We start from the raw sequence: 21,503 nt of genomic DNA, 5'->3' as shown, positions 1-21,503 counted from the left end.
TCAATTGTTTTGGAACAGCACTTTAATTATGTATGTGACAAACTTGGCTATTTTGTTCCTTGTGGATTGTGGTTCAGGTCTTTGCCACATCATAATGGTTTCAAATACAATTAATTCACTTTTCCCATAAACACACTCTGAATGTGTTCCTTTGAGAGGAACAGTAAGGGGTCACAATGTGAATAGGATGAGCATTTAAGTGCATCACCAAGATAGGTGCCTAACAAATGGAACAGTTCAAAGTGCTGAAGATTGCAAGATCAATAACAGGAAGCAAAACAAAGCCTCACATTTGTTCCACCTCCCAATAAGTTTTGTCCTTCACTTTGTGCCTTCTCTCTCCACCCCTCACCTCAATCTCCCCTTTAATTTAAATGTTAATTTCCACAAATAGATTCAATGGCTCTTCAACATCCACAGCGTGCTCAGCAAGACAATACTTGAGGTGTACAATCTTAAGAAATTATTCCTTTAGTGGGCAATCCCTTAAACTTCCCTTGTCCTCCAACATTATTTAATTTCCATTTTTTCTTCCCAAATGGATAACCTTATTATCCCCTATCCTCTCAAGTCTTGCTCTCCCAGCCTCCTCTCCATATGCCAGCTACCAACCCGTCTGCATCATCCACAGTACATCTGCTCCCTCTGGTCTGATGGTTTGAAGCTCTAGTTCTGATCCCAGAAATTACTGATCTGAAAACCATACCAGTAATCCATACCTAACCCATGTGCTCTTTGCTCCTGCAAATCCAAATCCACTGCATTACTAATTCCCTTCTCTTGCTTTAAAACCCTCAAAGAAAGCCCCCTTCTGTCAAACCACTGCTGCTGTTGACTAGCTTCCCATTTAAACATCAAACAGTACAGCACAGGCCCTTTGGCCCATGTCTCTGTCCAAATCAAACTAAAACTCTGCTTCTTGCACCATATCTCTATCCCCTTCATATTCAGGTGTCTTTCTAGAAGCCTCTTGAATGCTACTATTGTATCTGCTTCCACCATTACCCTTGGCAGCCTGTTCCAGGCCCTCCCCACTCTCTGTGTAAAATATTTGACTTGCACATCTCCCTTAAATTCACACCCCACTCCCCCTCCTTTCACCTGAAATGCATATTCTTTAGTGTGTGATATCTTGGGGAAAAGATTCAGATTGACTGCCCTATCAATGCCATTTATAATCTTTTAACCTCCCCTCAAGCCTCTAATGCTCAGAAAACAACCCAAGTTTGTCCAATCTCTCTTCATAACTCGTACCACTCAAAAAACATGCAATGTCCTGGTAAACCTCTTCTGTACCCTTTCCAAGGCCTCCCCATCCTTCCTGCAGTGGGGTGACCAGAATTATTTGCAGTATTTCATGTGTGGCCTAACCAAAGTTTTACATGGCTGCAACACTACCTCCTTACTTTTGTACTCAATGCCCCACCCAATGAAGGCAACAACCCTATCTACTTGCATGGCCACTTTCAATAAGCCACAAGGCCCAAGCTCACCCTTATCTACAACCACCTTGAGACGAGTGATCAATATTCACAAAATATTCCCCACTGAAACCTTGATCACCTGGCTGGGTTAATTTGTCAATACAAGATCTAGTGTAGCCCCCTTCCTGGTTGAACTATCAAGATGCTGTTTCAAGAAACTTTCCTATAGACTTGGGCATCACAATTAGTGAGAGATGCTGGTCAGACTTGTGTACAGACAGAGTGAAAACTGTGATTAATTCTAGATACAGACTGGGTTCAATACAACTTTCTACACCAGCTCTACCTCACACCACAAAAGATTCACAAGGCAAAACCAAAGGTGTCAGAGATGTGTTTCAAGTGTGGAGTGGAGTTGGGAGCATTTGTTCACGCAACTTGGACTCCCATTATGGCAGGATTTAGCTAACCAGGATAATGAAAGTAGCTGTTCCACCAGACTCAACATTGAATCTTTTGGGGAACCTCATCAACATAAGCTATAAATTAACCAAATTCCAAATTCAATTCACATTAATTGCTTTCTCCATAAGCAAAAAAAAAATGTATAATGATGATCTGGAAGTCTGACTCCCCTCTCCTAATTAGTAGGTGGACTGCAAAGATGCATAGCTATACATGATTTTTTTTCCATGGGAATACAATCTTAGAAACCAACACAGCATCTTTGTTAAAATGTGGCAGTCGTATCTGATGTATACAGGAGCAGGGCTGTAGCCACACCACGACAAAAATTACCAATAGATGGGTTAATAAAAGAAATTAAATAAGGGGGAAGCTCCACTGCCCCCACCCCTGGATGTTCATTGGAAGCACTGACACTGCACCCAGTTTTCTTTTTTAAGGGGGGGGGGGAACATCACATGTACGTATGTTGTTGATGGATACCTGCACATCTTGAAGCAATGTGTGATGTTTCTTTGCTTTAATGATGGAAACTTTCCTGGATGCATTTAGCAAATCTGCCCCATCTAAGCCTCTGGCATGAAGGACATCACAGCCATACTGGGGAAATTTAGAGTCTCCCACTACAACAGCCCTATTGCTTTTTCAAGTTTCCATAATCTGTCTACATACCTGTTCCTCCACCTCCCAGTGACCATGGGGTTGGGAAGTGCTCTTGTAGGCCTATCAGAGTGATTTCACCTTTCTTAGTTCTAATCTCACTGCCTCAAAGATTAAGCCCATCTTAGTGCAGCTGTGACACTCTCCCGGATTAGGACTCGTGTCTCCATCTCTTTTACCTCCTTCTCTATCTCATCTAAAACCCAGGAACATTGAGATGGCAATCCTGTCCCTCTTGCAGCTACAACTGTAAAAGTCATACCATCATAATCCAAATTACTGTTGCAGGTAGTGATCCTGGTTGAGATTACTTCACTCTGAACTCATTCTGCAGGACCATACCTCCCTTCCCACTTCTGTCATTGGTACCGATATGGACCACAACTCCCAGCAGCTCACAACCCTCTCAGAATATCCTGTACCCACTCAGGACCCTGGCTTCAGGGATGCAAGCTGTCCTTTGCAGCCACATTTCAATGGGGAGTTGCAGTTGGATGCATCTCCTGCAGATGTAGTCCCCATAGACTCTGGAAGTTCTCTGAGTGAACTTCAGCCCTGATCAGCATCATCACTGCACTGAGCTAAGCTGCACTGAGAAGTTGAAAGGCCTCGGATGTCCTTACCTGATGCTCTGCTCATCCCTCATGCTGAAGCCTCTTGAACCACAGCCTCAACACTTATTCCTCAATCACAGCCACTCCCATGTCACCAATCAATAACAAGCTCCACCTCCTTTCTGCTCAAATCCTTCAAAGCAAACATCCTGTGATTAGCATGTTCCCATGGACCTGATTTCTGTATTGTTAGTTTCTTGGTGTTTTTTCTAATTTGCTAAAATTGGGTGGCTTGTAATCTATCTCCTCATCCATTTTCTTTAATATCCTAAAGGCAAGCCTTTAAATCCAGGTTTGCCAACGTTCTTCAAAGACTCAGTTACAGATGAACTCAAAGTACTTTGAAAAGAGCGGGATGAGAGCAGGAAGACTCTCAGGTAATTCTGGCTGAGAATAGCTGTGAGGGACAAGGAACAAGGAAGGATTCCTGTCTGTGGGAAGTGCACATCAGTATCAGGCTGAGGTACATCTTCAAACAAAGCTTGTTTTGCACCTGACACAGACTGCATTAACAATGTCAGGATATCCCAGAAATGCTGGAAATGTAGCACAGTTTCCATGAATGGGCACTAAGGCTAGGGAGGGTTACATTGAGCAAGAAAAATACAGTACAGTCAAGTGTTTATAATTTCCAGTAGTGTACATTTCAACAGACTCATCTGTCAGTAGAAACCATCTCTCTCACAGCAACCCACTTTCCTGTACCTTGTCGCAGTCAAACCACCTCTTGCTGCTCACTTGATATTGAACCCTCATTAACTGGATGGGTGCTAGAGGGGTCCATGGAAGAAGGCAGGGCAGTGGGTGCTGGGGGAGAGGTCATTAGAGAAAGGCAGGGCAGTGGGTGCTGGGGGAAGAGGACCATTGAGAGCAATAAACTGTTTCAGAGGTAACAGGCATGTACAGACTGGGTAATTCATTAGGAAGTGTGACTTTTGTAGAAGGTGAGAGAGTGAAGATTCTTTGAGGGCTGATTGGAGGTCTATTGCATCATACCATAACAACAGTTTTTTCAGTGGAGCAAATCAGTGAGAACACAGCTGACCTTGATCCTGACCACCTTCACCCCAGGATATTTGGAGAAAATCTGGAGATGCTGTAAATGTAATTCGAGAGGTGAGAATGCTGGAGGCCTTTCCAGTTGGAGGTGGTAGAGTACCAGCCTCACAGATGTGTGGGAGTTGTAGGTTAGGGAGGGGTGGGGCAGAGAATTAACCACAGTGTCTGCTTTTGTTGGAAGAGTTCCCCATTGCACCAGCTTAGTGGAGAGTTTCTAACCTTACTACCTGAACTGCTAACCACCACCATATCCTCCAAGTCCAAACATCAGACCAAAGCTATGAGAATCCATTCTTGATTAGTAAGGATGTCAAAGGTTATGGGGAAAAAGCAGAAAAATGGGGATGTGAGGAAAAATATTAGCCATGATTTGAATGGCAGAGCAGACTCGATGGGCCAAATGGCTTGATTATGCCCTTATGCACTGAAACTGTGAAACATTGGTTAGGCCATAGCTGGGACACCAGGTATAGTTCTGGCCACCAAACAACAGGATATGATGGAACTGGAGGGGATGGTGAGGGGAGTTACACAGATGATGCCATGGTTGAATTATAGATGAGAGAGACTGTCCCAAAAGCTTGTGGATGAAATGAGTTGAGGGGAGACAATCTAGTGTATTGGAGATGAAGTGGACCACCGGAATCTAAGGTGAAGATTTAGGTCAGATGGGGATCCAATAGCAGTGAGCTTTGGAAAGACCAGCAAGCCACATTCCATTTAGGTCAGTAGACATGAATCCAGCAGCCTCCTTCACCACTGCTGGTTTACTAAGCAGTCCCTTCAGCTCAAGCCTGGAATCCTGGCCTTGTTAATATAGCACTCCATCATGGTATGTTCAGCACTGACTGGAGTGAACCTACCCCTTTTACCATGCCCTCCATTGAGACAATATTGGCCTTGGGTTTACTTTTTGTACCTGTGCATGTGTTTCTGATCTTTGGTCTTCAACCCAATGAATTGACCCATCTTGTTCCTCCTGGCATCGGTGGTCCACTTGCCAAAAGAGGTCAGCTGGCTGCAGAAAGGGAAATATTCATAGTCACTGTTGTCCAACTGTGAGGACTCCTCACTGGAGGAAAAAAGGCTTCCGTCCCAGCTGGCATGCCCCAGCTGCAACTCCCGGGGCCTCTTGCGCAGGTTCCATCTGCAAGCAAGTCTTGGAGTGGAGTGGCTGGGATGCCAGAGGCTAGCACTGTCCAATCCAGCCTCTTCCTGTAAACCCCACTTCTCTGGCTGCCCAGTCAGTCTGCAGAGGAGAACCTTGGGCTGGAACTGTGAGCAGCGCAGGAGTTGGTCCCGGACCTCCCGTGATAGGGGAGCTCCTGCCAACAGCTCAATGTCAATCCCATTGCTCGGCCCCAGGTCTGGGGGTTGAGGGGCTGGCAGCGAAGGATGGCAGGTCCCTTCTGAGCCCTGCCATCTGCCAGCAGGACTAACCTGTGAGAGAGTGCAGGCCACAGCTGGGGAGTCATCACACTGAGACTGCAGGGGGTCAGGAGGTGATAGGGTCGGTGATGAATAGCTCCCAGCCTCCTCCTCAGATAAGTCAAAGTTTAAAGCAGAGAAGACACAGGGATGGAGCCTGCCCTCTAGATACTCTCTCCTACTGGCCCTCTCTGCCCAATCCTTGGAGTGAGGGTGTAGTGCTCTCATAGTCCTGCAGTTCATCCATTCCTCTCCAAAGCCCATGTTAGATGAGGTGTATATATCCTCCTCTTCCATCCAGGGCGAAACTCGGCTTTGCCCCTGGGTGCCCAGCTCCCCTTTCTGAGAGTCCAGAGTCACCTGCTCAGCTCCAGGAAAGCGGCCCTTCCTTGGCTCTAACTCTTGCACAGTACTGCTCACAGGGGTTCCAGATCCTGTCTCAGTGCTGGTCCCCCAGCCACCTGTAATGCAAAATGGGACAGCTGAACATGTATTGTCCAACCCAATCCACTTGGCTAAAGATCCCTCCTGCCCCCACTACCACTCTTGTTCATTTCACATCTCCTTCCTCTCCTACCAAACTGATTCCCAAGCTCCGATGTTAAGCAGCAACCCCCCTTCCTGAGGGCCTGATTTATGAGCACATTGCTGCAGTTTTCAACATTAATTTTCAGAAGGCCCCCGGCATGTATTGCTCCTATCCAATTCCCTCTGATCAGGGGGCAGAGGAGTAAACAGTACTGTGGTCACACAGGAGAAGCAAAGACATGGCTTCACAGCCAGATTGTATATTGTAACTGGATTCCCAGCCTCACAACGTCAGGGCCTGTGGAGTGGCAAGAACTCTGGCTGGACATATTGCATCACTGATGAACTCACCGCTTCTGTGTTGGCTCCACTGCTGCTGCATTCGTTGGAGGAGAATGTCAGAAACAGACCTGCTGTGGTCGGCAAGGAGAGAGATGAGGGACTTTTCCTCCTGAGAAAGGCTACCTCTGTCCACACATGAGGCAAGCAGCTATGAAAGCAACCACAGAAAAGGGGAGAGGTTGAGCCCTGTCCAGTAAACACAAAGTGCACAGTGGGACGAGCACAGTGAATCCTTTGACCAAGGCCTCCAGTGATAGCAAAGTTGGAACAGAGGCACTTGGGGTATGTCAACAAAGGAATCAGGATGTCAGAGTTACAGTCCATTCCAGTTAATCTGAATGATCCAGTCAGTTCGAATTATCCAACTCTGCATCCTTGACTGGGTCAGAATTCATTCTGGTCATTCCATGTGATCCAGTCAGTCCAGTGGGTTTCAAACTTTTTCTTTCCACTCAATACCACGTTAAGTAATCCCTATGCCACAGGTACTCTGTGATTAATAAGGGATTTCTTAAGGTGCTATGTGGGTGGGAAGGGAAGGTTGAAAACCACTGCTCTACACCCAATTGTCGCTGAAATACTTTAATCAAGAAAAAATTGTCATTGGCCCATTTCCTTTGGAGCTATGAAACCATGCACATAATGAGTCAATTAGGTACGATTAAAACAGTGGATTTCAAACTTTTTCCTTCCACTCACATACCACTTTAAGTAATCCCTATGCCATAGATGCTCTGTGATTAGTAAAGGATTACTTAAGGTGGTATGTGAGTGGAAAGAAAAAGTTTGAAAACCACTGTTTTAATTGTACCTAATTGACTCGTTATGTGCATGGTTTCATAACTCCAAAGGAAATGGGCCAGTGACAATTTTTTCTTGATTAAAGTATTTCAGTGACTTTTTGAGTTAGTCTGCCTCATCCCGTCAGTCCGTGTGATCTCGTCCATATGTGTGATCCAGTCAGTCCATGTGATCCAGCTCTGTCCAGATCAGAGTCCATGTGATTTCTACATTCCTGCACTTCTCCAATATACTTCCAAACAGGTTTCTGTTGACCAATTTAAAATATTTAGCTCACACTCAGGACGTGCAGGTTCACTGAAGGTTGTGTGGGGGAAGAGGGGTGGGAGTTACCTGGAAGTGTTGTAAGAGGGTGAAGGTACTGATAGGGGTGAGGAGGGTTACCTGATCCACTCGAGGAAGGGGCAGAGCACTCTCGAGCCTCTGGAGGAACTCCCATAGCAGTCTCTGGGCTGCAGTCATGAACACGCTGCCGTATACCTCTTCCATCTCCTCCTTGATCAAACATGCTCAGCCTCAGCCACAACTTCTGTCACAAGACTAACCTCCCCCCGCATGCCCCACCAGCTGCCTACCTCTAACACACGCCTCCCCGCCCATACGATCCCACCCCACACAACCCTCTCCCCATGCCCAGTCCAATGCACGCCCCTGCCCTAACACACCCTTAAACCTCACCCCTACAATGCATGCCTCTTGCCCCCGAGACCCCTGCCTCGACACACTTCCCCGCACAGCCATCTCCCCTGTCCAACCAACACCCCTGCTCCAAGTCACATGGAATAGACAGCACTGACTATTACCAGCACTGTCCATACCAGTAACATCTGTGCTGGAGTCTGCCAGAGATGTAGAGCCTGGTACAGACATTCAAAAACCTCTCCCTGGCAGAAGATGAAGCCCCTTCTCCCCCCCCCCCCCCCCCACTCCAGGCAACACAGAGGATGAAGCCCCTTCTCCCACCCCCCTCCAGCCCACACAGACTGGAAACTCTTCTCCACCTCCACAGAGTGCGTGGAGAACCCCCTTCCTGCAGATGGTGCCGACAAACCAGACCCTGACTCATCCATCCCGAGGATCGACACTCACCTTCAAGAAGTGTTCCCGGTAATTCCTGTCTCGGATCATGAACAGAACATGTTTCCGGAACTGCAGCCGACACTGACGCTCCTTCTCAACATCCCTTCTGGTCTGTTAGGAAATCAGGGGTTAAATGTCCTGTGAATGAGCCAGCATCCCTTCTCACAGACCCCTCTATCCTCAAAGACTCCTCATCATAAGACCCCCACTCTCACAGATCCTTACAGACCCACCCTCTCTCACAGACCTATCCTCAGAGTCCCCACTGACACCCCCATCCTCAGTCCACTCTACAACAGATCCCCAACCTCCCCCTCAGATCACTCTCCTCACAGATCCACCCACCCTCAGACCACCTCTCACACCCCTTCCAAAAGATCTACCGTCTCCCTCACAGCTCACACCCACCCTTACAGAGCCCATCCACTCTCAAAGACCCTCCAACAGACATCCCTGCACTCACAAAACATCCCGCTCACAGATACATCACCAGCGTGGACCCTCCCTCCACCCTGCACACCCATCCCACACAGTTAGCAACAGGAGCTGGGGTCAATAATCTGCATCTCTGGGAGAAGGGTAGGAGAGAGGGATGGGTCTGTACTGGGTTAGGATCAGGTATCAGCTAAAGGTCACCCATAATTTGTTCCACTTTACCAGAGGAAGATCAATCACAGTAACTTACCACTCTAGGGTCAGCTGGAACCTGCCTGGGAAAGTATTTGTCAAGGATCTGGAGGATGTCCAATAAACTCCTTTGTTTCACAAACATTTCCATCACCAGCTGGAGGGACAGTGAGAAAGCTTTGAACACAATGCCAATTTAAACTCATCCCACCAACCTGCTCACAGACTGATTCCTTCCATTCTCTGCCTCTTGTCCCTATTTAAATGTCTCTTAGACATCACTATTATATCTGCTTCCACCCTCCTCAGCAATGAGTTCCAGGCACATCACTGTAAAACAATAATTTGGTTAGCAAATCTGAAAATCCCCCTCTCATCTCAAATCTATGCGCTTTAATATTTGGCATATCCAATTTGGCAAAAAAAAACAAGCCTGACTGTCCACTCCATGTCTCTCACAATTCTATAAATAGCAGGGCTTTGTGAGGGGCAGGTTGTGCCTCACGAGTCTAATTGAATTTTTCAAGGAAGTGACAAAAGAAATTGATGAAGGTAAGATTTTTATACCTTATGATGTTTATGGATTTTTCGTAAGGCATTTGACAAACTCCCCATGGTCAGCTCATTCAGAAAGTTATGAGAGCTGTTGGATGCTTGGTTTCGGAATTGGCTTGCCTGCTGAAGGCAGAGGACGGTAGTAGATGGAACGTATGCTGCCTGGAGGTCAGCGTCTAGTAGTGTTATGCAGGCATCTGATCGAGCACCCCTGCTCTTTGAGATTTTTTAAATGACATGAATGAAGAAGTGGAAGGTGAGTCAGTGAGTTTGCAGGTCATACAAAGGCTGGTGTTTGGATAGCATAGAAGATTGTCATATGATATTGACAGGATGCAGAATTGGATGGAGAAGTGCCAAATGGAGTTCAATCTGGTTAAGTGTAAAGTGACGCAATTTATTGAAGCATTGAGACTGTGAAGCATTGAGACTGTGAAGCATTGAGACTGTGAAGCATTGAGACTGTGAAGCATTGAGACTGTGAAGCATTGAGACTGTGAAGCATTGAGACTGTGAAGCATTGAGACTGTGAAGCATTGAGACTGTGAAGCATTGAGACTGTGAAGCATTGAGACTGTGAAGCATTGAGACTGTGAAGCATTGAGACTGTGAAGCATTGAGACTGTGAAGCATTGAGACTGTGAAGCATTGAGACTGTGAAGCATTGAGACTGTGAAGCATTGAGACTGTGAAGCATTGAGACTGTGAAGCATTGAGACTGTGAAGCATTGAGACTGTGAAGCATTGAGACTGTGAAGCATTGAGACTGTGAAGCATTGAGACTGTGAAGCATTGAGACTGTGAAGCATTGAGACTGTGAAGCATTGAGACTGTGAAGCATTGAGACTGTGAAGCATTGAGACTGTGAAGCATTGAGACTGTGAAGCATTGAGACTGTGAAGCATTGAACTACCAGTATTATCCCTCATCATTTGCAAAAACTCTACACTTAAATTTCAGGCTGTCAGGGAGATGCAGTACAGATACCCCTAAGAGTAAAAGAACTAATGAGAGCATGGGGTAGTAGCCAGATACAAAGTCAGAGTGCTTGTGCTATTGTGCATCTGCACACAGAATTGACACCAAGTAGGGAAGCATTTTCAGTTAGGAAGCTGGGACCAGAAGGTTCTAAAGCCACATTGAGTAGAAGGTGCAGCGGTGGAGTTCACGCAATCTGTACCCTCTTGTGTACCGATGTACACAGCCCAATGAAAGTCTTTACAATCACAATGGAGTGCTGAGGTTTGGTTCTTGGTTCTGGTTTCCAAGGACAGATCCATTGAAGGGGAGAGAAATGATCGCACTCAGTTATCACTCCTTCAGCTTCTGCCAATGCCACCATTTACCATCCATCCATCCATTTCCCGTATCCTCAAACCCAGGGGGAAATTAAGAAAACCACAAAGTAACTTCATGGCTCCATTGCCCCATGTTCAATTCGGATTCCAGCTGCCGTCTGGGTGGAGTTTGAACATGAATTTCCCCAAGTGGTCCAGTTTCATCCCACATCCCAAAGACACGAGTAGATTGGAAGATTGATGGTTTAAATATCCCTTGGTGTAGATGAGAGCTGGGAAAATCATGGGTGTTAATGCACATGGGAAAAAGAATAGGCAACAAACATGAATGATATGGGCCTTCTCATGCTTTCAAAGACTCGGACACCAAACCCCAGCCTTCCTGCCCTTGCCCTACAACAGAGTGGAGAATAGCTAAGTGTGAACACCAAGTTGTTTAGCAGGCAGTACAATACCTTGGCTTTGAAAGCCATGCAGAGTTTGAGATAGTGTCGGTAACTGACGAGGTCTGAAACCTGATGCCAGACATCATTCACAAAATCCACCACTCTCCCATAGTGGTCTGCATGTTGCCATTTCACCACGCTCCACAGCGCAGCACAGGCAATTCGAAGGGGTAAAGTTCCATGCTCAGTGAATGAGGTATCCCATCCCTGCAGACAATCTGCAGGAGAAATTAAAATACACCTCCGGATTAGTGAATACACTTCTGGTTGCTCTCAGTAAGTGTACTGATCAAAGCTTATTGTCCACCCCCAACCCGAGGTCATGGCTCCATGCCCACATCCTCACCCCTCCTTCCCCCTCATCTCCCACGCCCACATCCTCATCCCTCATCTCCCTCGCCCACATCCTCATCTCCCACGCCCACATCCTCATCCCTCATCTCCCACGCCCACATTCTCATCCCTCATCTCCCACGCCCACATCCTCATCCCTCCTTCCCCCTCATCTCCCACCCCCACATCCTCATCCCTCCTCCTCCCCCCCACCCCAACCCCCATACAGTTCCATACCTTGACACCCTCCATCCCCCACTCCGTCCACGCTCAACCCCCAACCGGCTCCATTCCCTGACTCGCCCCCCCCGTCTCCCGCCCCCCCCCCGTCTCCCGACCCCCCCCCCCCGTCTCCCGACCCCCCCCGTCTCCCGACCCCCCCCCGTCTCCCGACCCCCCCCCGTCTCCCGACCCCCCCCCGTCTCCCGACCCCCCCCGTCTCCCGACCACCCCCCCGTCTCCCGACCCCCCCGTCTCCCGACCCCCCCCCAGTCTCCCGACCCCCCCCCAGTCTCCCGACCACCCCCCCCAGTCTCCCGACCCCCCCCCCCCGTCTCCCGACCACCCCCCCGTCTCCCGACCACCCCCCCCGTCTCCCGACCACCCCCCCCGTCTCCCGACCACCCCCCCCGTCTCCCGACCCCCCCGTCTCCCGACCCCCCCCCCCAGTCTCCCGACCACCCCCCCGTCTCCCGACCCCCCCAGTCTCCCGACCCCCGTCTCTGCTCCTCCACCCGACACTGCGTCCCCTATCTCTCTCCGGCCCCCGACCCTCGCTCACGCTGTGTTAGCGGCTCCAGGCGGTGCCGGCAGCTGTACTCCAGCACCAGGCTCTGCAGCTGCGGCCTCTCCCTGACCGGCCGTCCGGAGTACATGGAGCGGCGCAGGGAAAGAAGCAGAGGCCGGGGACACGGCTCGTCAAACGGGGACAGGCCCTGACATGACGCCAGTTGGCCCGCCCAGAAGCCACTGTGACGTCCGCTCTAATCCACCAATCACCATTTGCTTCATTGGCATGGGATGAAGTGAGTGGCTGCTTCTCAATTAAATAAGTAGACGGAATTTGATTGGATAATGTCAGTTCCCCTGCGTAAACTCGAAATTCTATTGGTCTTTGTTACCTGTCAATCATCAAAACTGGCCACCCGGGAGAGAGTGGCCCTCTCGCGGATTGGTGTGAGAAGATTCTCCCCGAAGGGTAGGTGGTCGTGGACACTTTGCTTTCCCCCCCTCCGACGGGTCGGGCAGTTCCCCCCAACATTCCTCCAGCCCCTAGTTACCCCACAATCTCCCCGACCCCCAGTCTTCCCCCCCATTCCCCCTGACCCCCCCAGTTCTTCCCCTACATTCCCCCTGACCCCCAGTCTCCCCAAATTCCCCTGACCCCTAGTTACCCCATAATCCCGACCCCCAATAACCCCACACATTCCCCCCACACACAGCCTGCTCCCTCACCCTATACTCCCCTCACCAGCACACCTGTCCCCATTTCCACATACTCACTCCCCAGCGGTGTCCCCACACACCTGTCCCTATCTCCACACACTCTGTTCCCCACACTCCCCTACTCAGTACACCCTGTGTACCCTTCACACATCACCCTCCTCACCCCACACTCTCTTCCCAAGCACACCTTCCCTCTCCCCAGACACTTCCTTCCCAGCACATTCTTCTCTACACTCTATCCCCAGCACACCCTCTCCTCTCCCTACGCATATCCATGCTTCCCTCCATAATACACCCTCTCTTCTGCCCACACACATTACCCCACTCCACACACTCCCCACTCTCACTCTCCCCCACACTTCCCTCCCCAGCACACCCTTCTCCATACAGTTCCCCCCCCTTCTCCCTACCCACACTCCTGTAAAACACACTAGTAACAATTCATATGTAATTTTTAAAAGTCCATGCGGGTTGAAGGTGGGAAGGGTGCAAGCTGAGGTTTCTATTGAATTAAAGCACATTAATCTGTTTCATTCCCCAGGTGATGATTCCGTGAGTTGTGATGGATGATTCATTGACTTCCAGTATGTGCAGCACTCCGGTTCGACCTGGTGTTACCACAGTTCCCCTCGGACACGTCATTGTGAATGAGAAGTGGAGAGGTTCCGAGCTGGTTCTTGGTTGTCAGGGTAGGTTGGAGCCACAGGAAATGGACCAGTAGAACAACTCTTTCCCCTCAAACCAGGCCTGGCTCAAGTTACTTTGCCCACACCCTCTCACTATCTACTGATCGTCCCCAGCCCCACATTCTTTCTTCCAACCACCAAGCACTTCTCAGACTCGAGGCCAAATCCTATCTGTGTTACTCATACTGTTTACTCCCACTGTTCCAGCTCACCATCAGTTGTCCCTTCATCTTCTCCCCACACCCCACCTCACACACCCAGCCTCCTCCCCTACTCTGTCATACCCTGGCCTCAGCCTGACCCTGCTAACCTCCCCCACTGTTTCTGTGATGCCATAGATTCACACCCACAGCACATTGAATAACTTACACTGATGGTGATTTCCCCTGTTTCTGAAATCTCCTTTATAATTGTACCCATTCATTCACCCTCTCCAGCCCTCCACTATTTTGTTTGGGCACTTGCCTATATTTTGCTCATACTTTGATGAAGGTCTTGAGCCTGAAACATTGGTTATGTATCTTTATCTTTGATATATGAAGTGCACTGTTTGACTTGCTGAATTTCTCCATAATTGTGTTTTAACTTCACTCTGCAGACCTGCCCCATCTCTTCTGCAGCTCTCATACAGAACTCACCCCTCAGATCTGCTGCCTGCTCCTGGAGCCATATCACACATTGTTGTATTGATCAGTCCCTGCCTTTGCCCTGATCACTGACCCATGAATTATTTCTTCTGACCTTGATCTCCTCAGTCCCTTATAGAATTCTAAAGGTTCACACATCTCTGAATGAAGAGCTGCCTCTATCAGTCCCTTATAGAATTCTAAAGGTTCACACATCTCTGAATGAAGAGCTGCCTCTATCCTTCTGTCAAGATGCTGAGATCAGTTCATGCCAGTACCAAGCATGAATCCCAGTTACCAGCACTTGGTCCATAGCCTTCTCCGCTATGGTGAATTAGTTCTCATCGAGACACTTTGTGAGTACACCGCCTCCAGGCATTGCATTCCAGACCAAACTCGGATCTCCTCTCAACTCCTCACTCTTCACAAAACATTTTTTGTTGTTCTACCCTACCTATCCCTATCATAATTTGTAGCCCTCTGGCAGGACCCGTCAGCTTCCCCTACTTTTTGGCATACACACACAGCCTCTTCAGTCTCTTCTTGTTATTGAAATACCCAGCCCAGGCAACATCTCCTCTGCACCATCTCAATAGTATGGTGATCATCTGTGCTGTACTGGGAGACAGTTATACGAGGGTGGGGGAGTGATGGGGACTGGTCCAGATTGCCACATCCACTGGCTACCTGGGAGAATTTTTATTCCTCACATTTCAGAGACCCAGTTCAAACCTGACCTTGGGAACTACCTGCCCAGAATTTGCATGTTCTCCCGATGACCAGGTGGGTTTCCCTAGGTGCTCCAGTTTCCTCCACATCCCAACGATATGGGAGTGTATAAATGAATTGTCCCTAGTGTATAGGGAAGTAGTAGCATCTGCGGTGTTGATAAGAATGTGAGATGACTGTAGTGTTAGTGAAAATGAGTTGTTAATGGTGAGCATCCAGTGGACCAAAGGGCCTATTTTCATACTTGATCTCTCTCTGACTCTAATTGAATGTTCTTATAATAACTTCAGGGAATCGTCTATATCCTCGGCTATATGGTTGTTGCAGGGCCGATGTGAGTCAACCATTCAATCACATACAGGTTATAGGGCTCCTCAGCACAGCTGCACGCTTGGGGGTTCTGCATTTCACAGCATTGACTGGTGCCATCCACAGATTGCCAGGTTTCTGGGGTTTTCCAGGCTCCGCTGTTGTCACCACACCACAGGCCTCTGCTCTGTCCCTCTCACTCTCACTGACTCTTCTCTTTCTTTCCAGGCAGGGTTACAGTCATGTTTGAGGATGGTTTGGGTCTAGTGGATTTCCACCTCTCCAAGCGACTCTGTGTCTTGTATATTTCTGAGGCAGATCTCGTGGCTGGAAGCGGTTACAAAAGAAAACTTGTCAGATTTCGAAATGTAAGTCAGCTAATGAGGAGTAATATAAAAGAGCCTTCACCTATTTCTTTGGTCAGGAGTCCCCACTCCAACTTATGACCCCTTCTCATGTCTTTCCTTCCTCTTGAACAGACCCTTTGGGTCTTTTACCTTATCTTGACCTTTTCATTTCTCAATACTGACGCAAGATCAACTGCCTTGACTTCTCTATCCCCTCACAGCCCATCTAACCTTAACCCCTCCCAACACATAGCAATCCCCTCCCCTCACCCACACTTAACACACAGCATTCACACCATCCACAACCTTGTCATCAACCTTGTCATCTACTATTTCAGAGCCATGACAAAGGTGGTGCCGTTGTGATCTGACGAACAGATGTCTACTTTGAAGGGGCCAGATGCCAGCTCCTGAATCCCTCCTCTAGACCACGAGCCACCAACAAATACTAGACCGCTGACTCCCACGCTGTCATAGATCTCATCGCATCGATATCTCCCCGACAGCCTCCAACCTGATGGGTGCCCCAACCCCACACTTCCCAACAGGACCATCCTGGCATGCCCATTGTTTCCACCTGCTCTTGACACACTGAACTTAACTCCTCAATCTTGATTCCACCCTCTCTTCCCTTTTCCAGCACCTTCCCATCTTGATCTGGGATATATCTCCTATGTTGCTTGCCATTTTGATAACTTTTGATTCCCTAGTCCTCTCCATCTCATCCTCACCATGGATATTCAGTCTGTGCATACATCCATCCTTCATCAGAAAGGTCTCAAAGCCCCTTGTTTTGACCAATTTCCCTCCACCATTGATCTCATTTGCTTGACAGAACCCAAGTGTGTCCCATTTACCTCAAATCCCTGATAGCCATTCTCCAATTCACACCAATATACCATTCCAAATCCATGCACTTTTATCAAGTACAACTCAAAACAGTCAGTCACAATTTCCCTTTCACGAAGCCACTATCTCTGCTTTATCACTTTCTAATTGTTCCTGCTGGACTTCAATACTGAAGTCCAGCATTTTACCAGTGGCAGACATTGGCTGATTAGCTCTGGCTCCCTGCTTTCCATACCCCTCTTCCTGAACAGTGGTGGGAGCATTTCTGATTTTCCTGTCCTCTGGAATTTCTCCCAAATCCAGGGAATTTTGATAGATTGGGATGTAGGTCATCAGGTCCACAATCGATGTGTGCACAGTGTACCCAGGATGAGCATCAGCCTCATTGGATGCTGTACAAATTCACTGGAATGATGTCGAGTTACGAAAGGGTCAAGGTACGAGTTGGTACATAAAAATGCTGGAGAAACTCAAGTCACACAGCAACCACACAAAGTAAAGGCATCAACATTTCAGGCCTGAGCCCTTCCTCTCCCGAGGAACGGCTCAGGCCCAAAGTGTTGACTGCTTTTTACTTCCTATGGATGCTGTGAGACCTGATAAGTTATTCCAATACTTACATATATGGCACTAAACCCCAGCACCTGCAGAGTTTCTTATTTACCTCCTGGGATTAATATGGATAGGCATGATGGTCAGTAGAGAACTGGTGGACCAAAAAGGCCTGTTTCTATACTGGATGATTTCATGACTATAACTATTTGAAAGCATGTCTATCTGCTTCCATCCCCTGCATTCAGGCGAGCACTTTGAATGGGATTGTTCTGGTGGAGAGGACGCGGCTGAGCGAGCAGTACTTTAGTGGGGTGCAGAAGTTTGTGGTGCTGGAACTGGGTCTGAGCCTGTTGCCTGTAGCCAGCCAGTCTGAGGCCTCGCAGCTCATCGCACAGTTGGTAAGTACTCTTTCTTCACATCTTGCCCCAGGTTCAGAGGCCAGATCTCTGGCTTGTTTGGCAGCAGTATTCACTGACACTGCAGGGTTACAAAACCACCTGACCAAATAATGCTCTCAGTAAATCAGAAATTGCTCAGTTCTTTTATCTGATCATTTGATTTGAGTTCTTTAAAGAGGTGACTGAGAAGATTGATGAGGGCAAGGCCGTGGTCATTATCCACATGTACCTTAGTGAGGTGTTTGAGAGCATCCCATGAAGGGTCAGATTGCATGGTATTCAGGGTGAGCTGCTAATTGGATACAGCATTGGCTTGGTAGGAGGTGTAAGAGTGGTAGTGGAGGGTTATTTTTCAGATTGGAGGCCTGTGTCCAATGGAGTGTTACAGGAATTGTTTCTGGGTCCATTGTTGTTTGTCATCTGTATCCACAATAACAATGTCGTTAGCACAGTTAGTAAGTTTATGGATAATACCAAAATTGGAGCCTTTGTGGAGAGTGAAAAAGGATATTGAGGATGTAGTTAATTGGAAAAATGAGCTAAGGAATGACAGATGAAATTTAAATTTGGACATACAGCACAGTAACAGACCCTTTCAGCCTACAGGCTCATGCCACCCAATTATACCCAATTGTCCTACAACCCTGCTATCTTTTGAATGGTTGGAGGACCTGGAGGAAACCCTTGCAGGTCAGGGGGAGAACATACAAACTCCTTAAGAGAGCACTAGATTTGAACCCAGATCGCTGGCACTTTAACAACATTGCACTAACCGCTGCATCCATACCGTTATGCTAACATGGATAAATGCAAGGTGTTGCATTTCAGAAGGTTAAATCAGGGCAGGACGTCTACAGTGAATTGTTTCTGGGTCCACTGTAGGGGTTTAGTAGGGCCCTGTAGTGTGTTGTAGAACAGAGAGACTTGGGGGTCAGTTCCTTGAGAGTGGCAATACAGGAAGACAGGTTGATGAAGACATTTGTCACTGTTGCCTTGATTGGTCAGGGCATTGAATACAGAAGCAGGGATGTCACGTTACATTGTACAAGATGTTGGTGAGCCCATACTTGGGAGTATTGTGTGTAGTTCTGGTCACTCAGCTACATAAAGCTCGAAAAGATTCATAAGTAAGTTACCAGGACTATTGGGCTTGAGTTATAGGGAGAAGCTGGATAGACTGGGGCCTATTTTTTTCCATCGAGTGTAAGAGGATGAGGGAATGCATAGACTGATAGATGTTGGAGACTGAGCTAACCCCCCACTTCTTGCAGGTGGATGAGGAGACCAGGGACCAGGACCACAATCCATTTCTGCACAAGAACCGCTGGGGTCTGTGTGATGCTGCGATCATTGCCTCTGTCCAGAAGATTCCTGGAGTTGGAAAGGTGAAAGCCATGAATCTCCTCTGTCGGTTCCCCAGTATTCAGCAGCTGAGTGTGGCTGCCCCCCAGGACCTGGAAGCAATGGCTGGAGCAGCTGTGGCCCAGCAGGTCATAGACTTCTTCGCACCAGTCCCTGGGACTGGCTCAGAGCAGCTGCCTGCAACTAGCTAACCATGGTGGTTGAACACAGAACAGGGGCACAGTCATACAGGGCTCCTTCAATTTTCTTCATAGTCTTGTGAACGTTCTGTTGAGGGTAGTGAGCAATGGGGGTGCACAAAGCCACGAGATGACAGTGTGTCCTCAGCACCACTGATACCAAAGAGCAGTGCTCCCCAACTAGGGGCACCAACCACAGTGGTGCAACCGATCGAGCCTTTGCCTCACTTCAGAAAACAGGGTTTGACCCAGCTAATATTGCTGTCTGGGTGGAGTTTGCACACTCTACCTGTGCCTGCGTGGGTTCATCCCCTCCCCCCCACCAAGGTCTTCCTGTTTCCTTTTACATTGGAGGAGGGGTCTGTTCCTTCTGCGTTCAGTCTGCTGCCAACCCTAACGTGCCTAATCTCTAGGCACCATTCATGAAAGGCAGGGGGCTGCAGATAAAGGTGGAAAGATAGCAATCACAAGAGTGGGTAGCACAAGGGTTTCATCATTCCAATGGCAAGGAAATATAGCTAGGGAAAAGGTCATCACCCAGAAACCCCTCTGCCCACCCCCCACCCCCAATTCTTTCTAGTCTGGCCTCTGGGGATAAGGTGCAGGCTGAGCTCATGTCCTCCCATAGGCAGCAGGCATCTCTGATTCACCCCACCACCCCCTTCCCCTCATAGGCAACAACCAACCCCATCATTTACCCCCTACAGCATCAGCTTTATGGACCTCCACTCTCCCCTGCCCCAAGCTCCTTCACCTTCCTCCAATCTACCCACCCCTCATGGGCAGGACCAACCAGCACTGGATCACAGACATTGCCATCCAAGTTCCCAGCCACACCACTGGAATCTGACCTGTTTTTGATGTTGATGGTGTTGGTTTAGCTCCACAAACAAGGCAAGAACAGTTTTACATTTGGATTTAATTCCTGCACAAAAATAATCTGTGCATAGTTGCTCACATCATCAATTATCCCAATGCACCAGAAAGGTAAGTTAGAATCTGGCCCCTTGGGGGGAAACAGTGGGACACATTAAACAAGTCCAGCGACATCAAATCACTATCAGTCTTCACGGAGAGTTTAGTTCCACTGGCCAGTACCTCGAGGATGACCATCCATTGAGCAGAGGGTCAGGGTGGGTCTGAGGGCAAGATGGCTCCTCGTGTGACGTCTGAGGAACATTAGTTTCCCAGCCACATGTGAGATTGGGAGAGAGTGCAGTCCTATACAGGGTGAAATTATTAAATGCCAAACATTGTGAGCAAAAGACTTTGTTAAAGGCACAGACGAAGGATTTACAATTACACCCAACAAACCCTGGTGACAATCAGTTATAGATTTCTACTGCAAAAATAAGACTATAAATCAGTTTAATTTATAAAAATCTGTCTCAGGCTTTAGTATTTTATTAAATTCTAATTGTTAAATTAAAGCAATTTTCATTTGAGTATCAAACAGTAATATTTTAAATCTACGCTGTAGACATTTATAAGCTAGAGAACAAGCCAGTTCACCTTTGTTCTTTGACCCCATTTCAGGGATACATCAGGCAGGATCATAATTTGGCCAGAGAGGTTGCGGGGAGACCATCATTTGGGCACCATACACAGATCTTGCCTCATTTACTGCAGTTTGCCCATTCAAGACAAGGTGGTCCGCACAGCCCACCCTATTTATTGTACACACCAACCCTTTGTTAGAGACTAAGCCATTGTGTAGCAGGACACATACTGAGGCCACAGGAACAGCTGGGAATTGCACATGCATCTGGGAATCACCCAGGAAGCATCTACTCGCAGAGAGAGAGATGAGTGAGTGAACAGTCTGCCATCACGAGGCCTTGGGTGGCTGCATCTGGCACGCACAGGTCAGGAGGGGTTCACAGTTCAGGTAGATGTCGAGAAACCTGAGCCCCAGCATGAGCAGCCTGTCAGTAGAGAGAGCTCCAGTCAGGAAGGTTGCTGAAGGGAGCATCACTGCTGGAGGCTGGATGACGGCTGCCATCCACAGCCAGGGGAAGGCAGACTGTGCTCGCTGCCTTCTTGGTGTTCTTGCTCCCCCAGCTCAGGAACGACAGCTTCTTTGACACCTTCTTGCCCTTCATATTCTTCCCTTCATCCAACGCCCAGCAGGACAGGGAATAGGTTTTGGACAATCCTACGCTTAGTGTTGCACTCTTGGGCTGAAATCAAAGAAAATCAAGAAAAGTGAACTCCAACCATTCAGACAGTAGAAAGAGCTATGTGTTACCTCCTCCACCAGCTGAAACCCAATGGCCCTCAATGTCAAACCGCCCCCCTCCAGAGTCAGTGAATTGCTGAGAATATCAGGAGTATCTTCGCAACTGTGGAGAAACACA

At 48.2% G+C, this 21,503-nt stretch overlaps 3 protein-coding genes across 10 annotated transcripts in view; 1 reads left to right on the top strand and 2 right to left on the bottom strand.

The window, feature by feature from the left end:
- LOC138744990 (uncharacterized) overlaps positions 1 to 12,640 on the bottom strand; it is a 29,463-nt gene extending 16,823 nt beyond the window's left edge. For 2 of the 4 annotated variants that reach the window (XM_069901966.1, XM_069901965.1), the window contains exons 1-7: positions 12,442 to 12,638; positions 11,337 to 11,545; positions 9,087 to 9,185; positions 8,411 to 8,512; positions 7,706 to 7,816; positions 6,530 to 6,668; positions 5,142 to 6,111 (exon numbers count right to left, since the gene is read on the bottom strand). In XM_069901966.1, coding sequence (XP_069758067.1) covers positions 5,142 to 6,111; positions 6,530 to 6,668; positions 7,706 to 7,816; positions 8,411 to 8,512; positions 9,087 to 9,185; positions 11,337 to 11,545; positions 12,442 to 12,535 — 1,724 coding nt within the window. In that variant the 5' untranslated portion in view covers positions 12,536 to 12,638. Of the gene's footprint in view, positions 1 to 5,141; positions 6,112 to 6,529; positions 6,669 to 7,705; positions 7,817 to 8,410; positions 8,513 to 9,086; positions 9,186 to 11,336; positions 11,546 to 12,441 lie in introns of all 4 variants that reach the window. The other 2 variants (XM_069901964.1, XM_069901967.1) reach the window with 2 other exon arrangements.
- The window catches only part of faap24 (FA core complex associated protein 24), a 29,830-nt gene continuing 20,854 nt past the window's right edge, over positions 12,528 to 21,503 (top strand). Inside the window, exons 1-5 of one of the 3 annotated variants that reach the window (XM_069901974.1) lie at positions 12,528 to 12,858; positions 13,648 to 13,795; positions 15,685 to 15,824; positions 17,453 to 17,605; positions 18,877 to 18,990. In XM_069901974.1, coding sequence (XP_069758075.1) covers positions 13,669 to 13,795; positions 15,685 to 15,824; positions 17,453 to 17,605; positions 18,877 to 18,990 — 534 coding nt within the window. In that variant the 5' untranslated portion in view covers positions 12,528 to 12,858; positions 13,648 to 13,668. Of the gene's footprint in view, positions 12,859 to 13,647; positions 13,796 to 15,684; positions 15,825 to 17,452; positions 17,606 to 18,876; positions 20,592 to 21,503 lie in introns of those variants that run through there. The other 2 variants (XM_069901973.1, XM_069901975.1) reach the window with 2 other exon arrangements.
- rhpn2 (rhophilin, Rho GTPase binding protein 2) overlaps positions 20,046 to 21,503 on the bottom strand; it is a 27,036-nt gene continuing 25,578 nt past the window's right edge. For all 3 annotated transcript variants that reach the window (XM_069901961.1, XM_069901960.1, XM_069901962.1), the window contains one exon: positions 20,046 to 21,326. In XM_069901961.1, coding sequence (XP_069758062.1) covers positions 21,075 to 21,326 — 252 coding nt within the window. In that variant the 3' untranslated portion in view covers positions 20,046 to 21,074. The remainder of the gene's footprint in view (positions 21,327 to 21,503) is intronic.

This window comes from Narcine bancroftii, chromosome 10 (assembly GCF_036971445.1).
Source record: "Narcine bancroftii isolate sNarBan1 chromosome 10, sNarBan1.hap1, whole genome shotgun sequence".
NCBI classification, from domain to species: domain Eukaryota; kingdom Metazoa; phylum Chordata; class Chondrichthyes; order Torpediniformes; family Narcinidae; genus Narcine; species Narcine bancroftii.
Note: the sequence above shows the minus strand (reverse complement) of the source record. Positions and strands in the feature narration are given on the sequence as shown.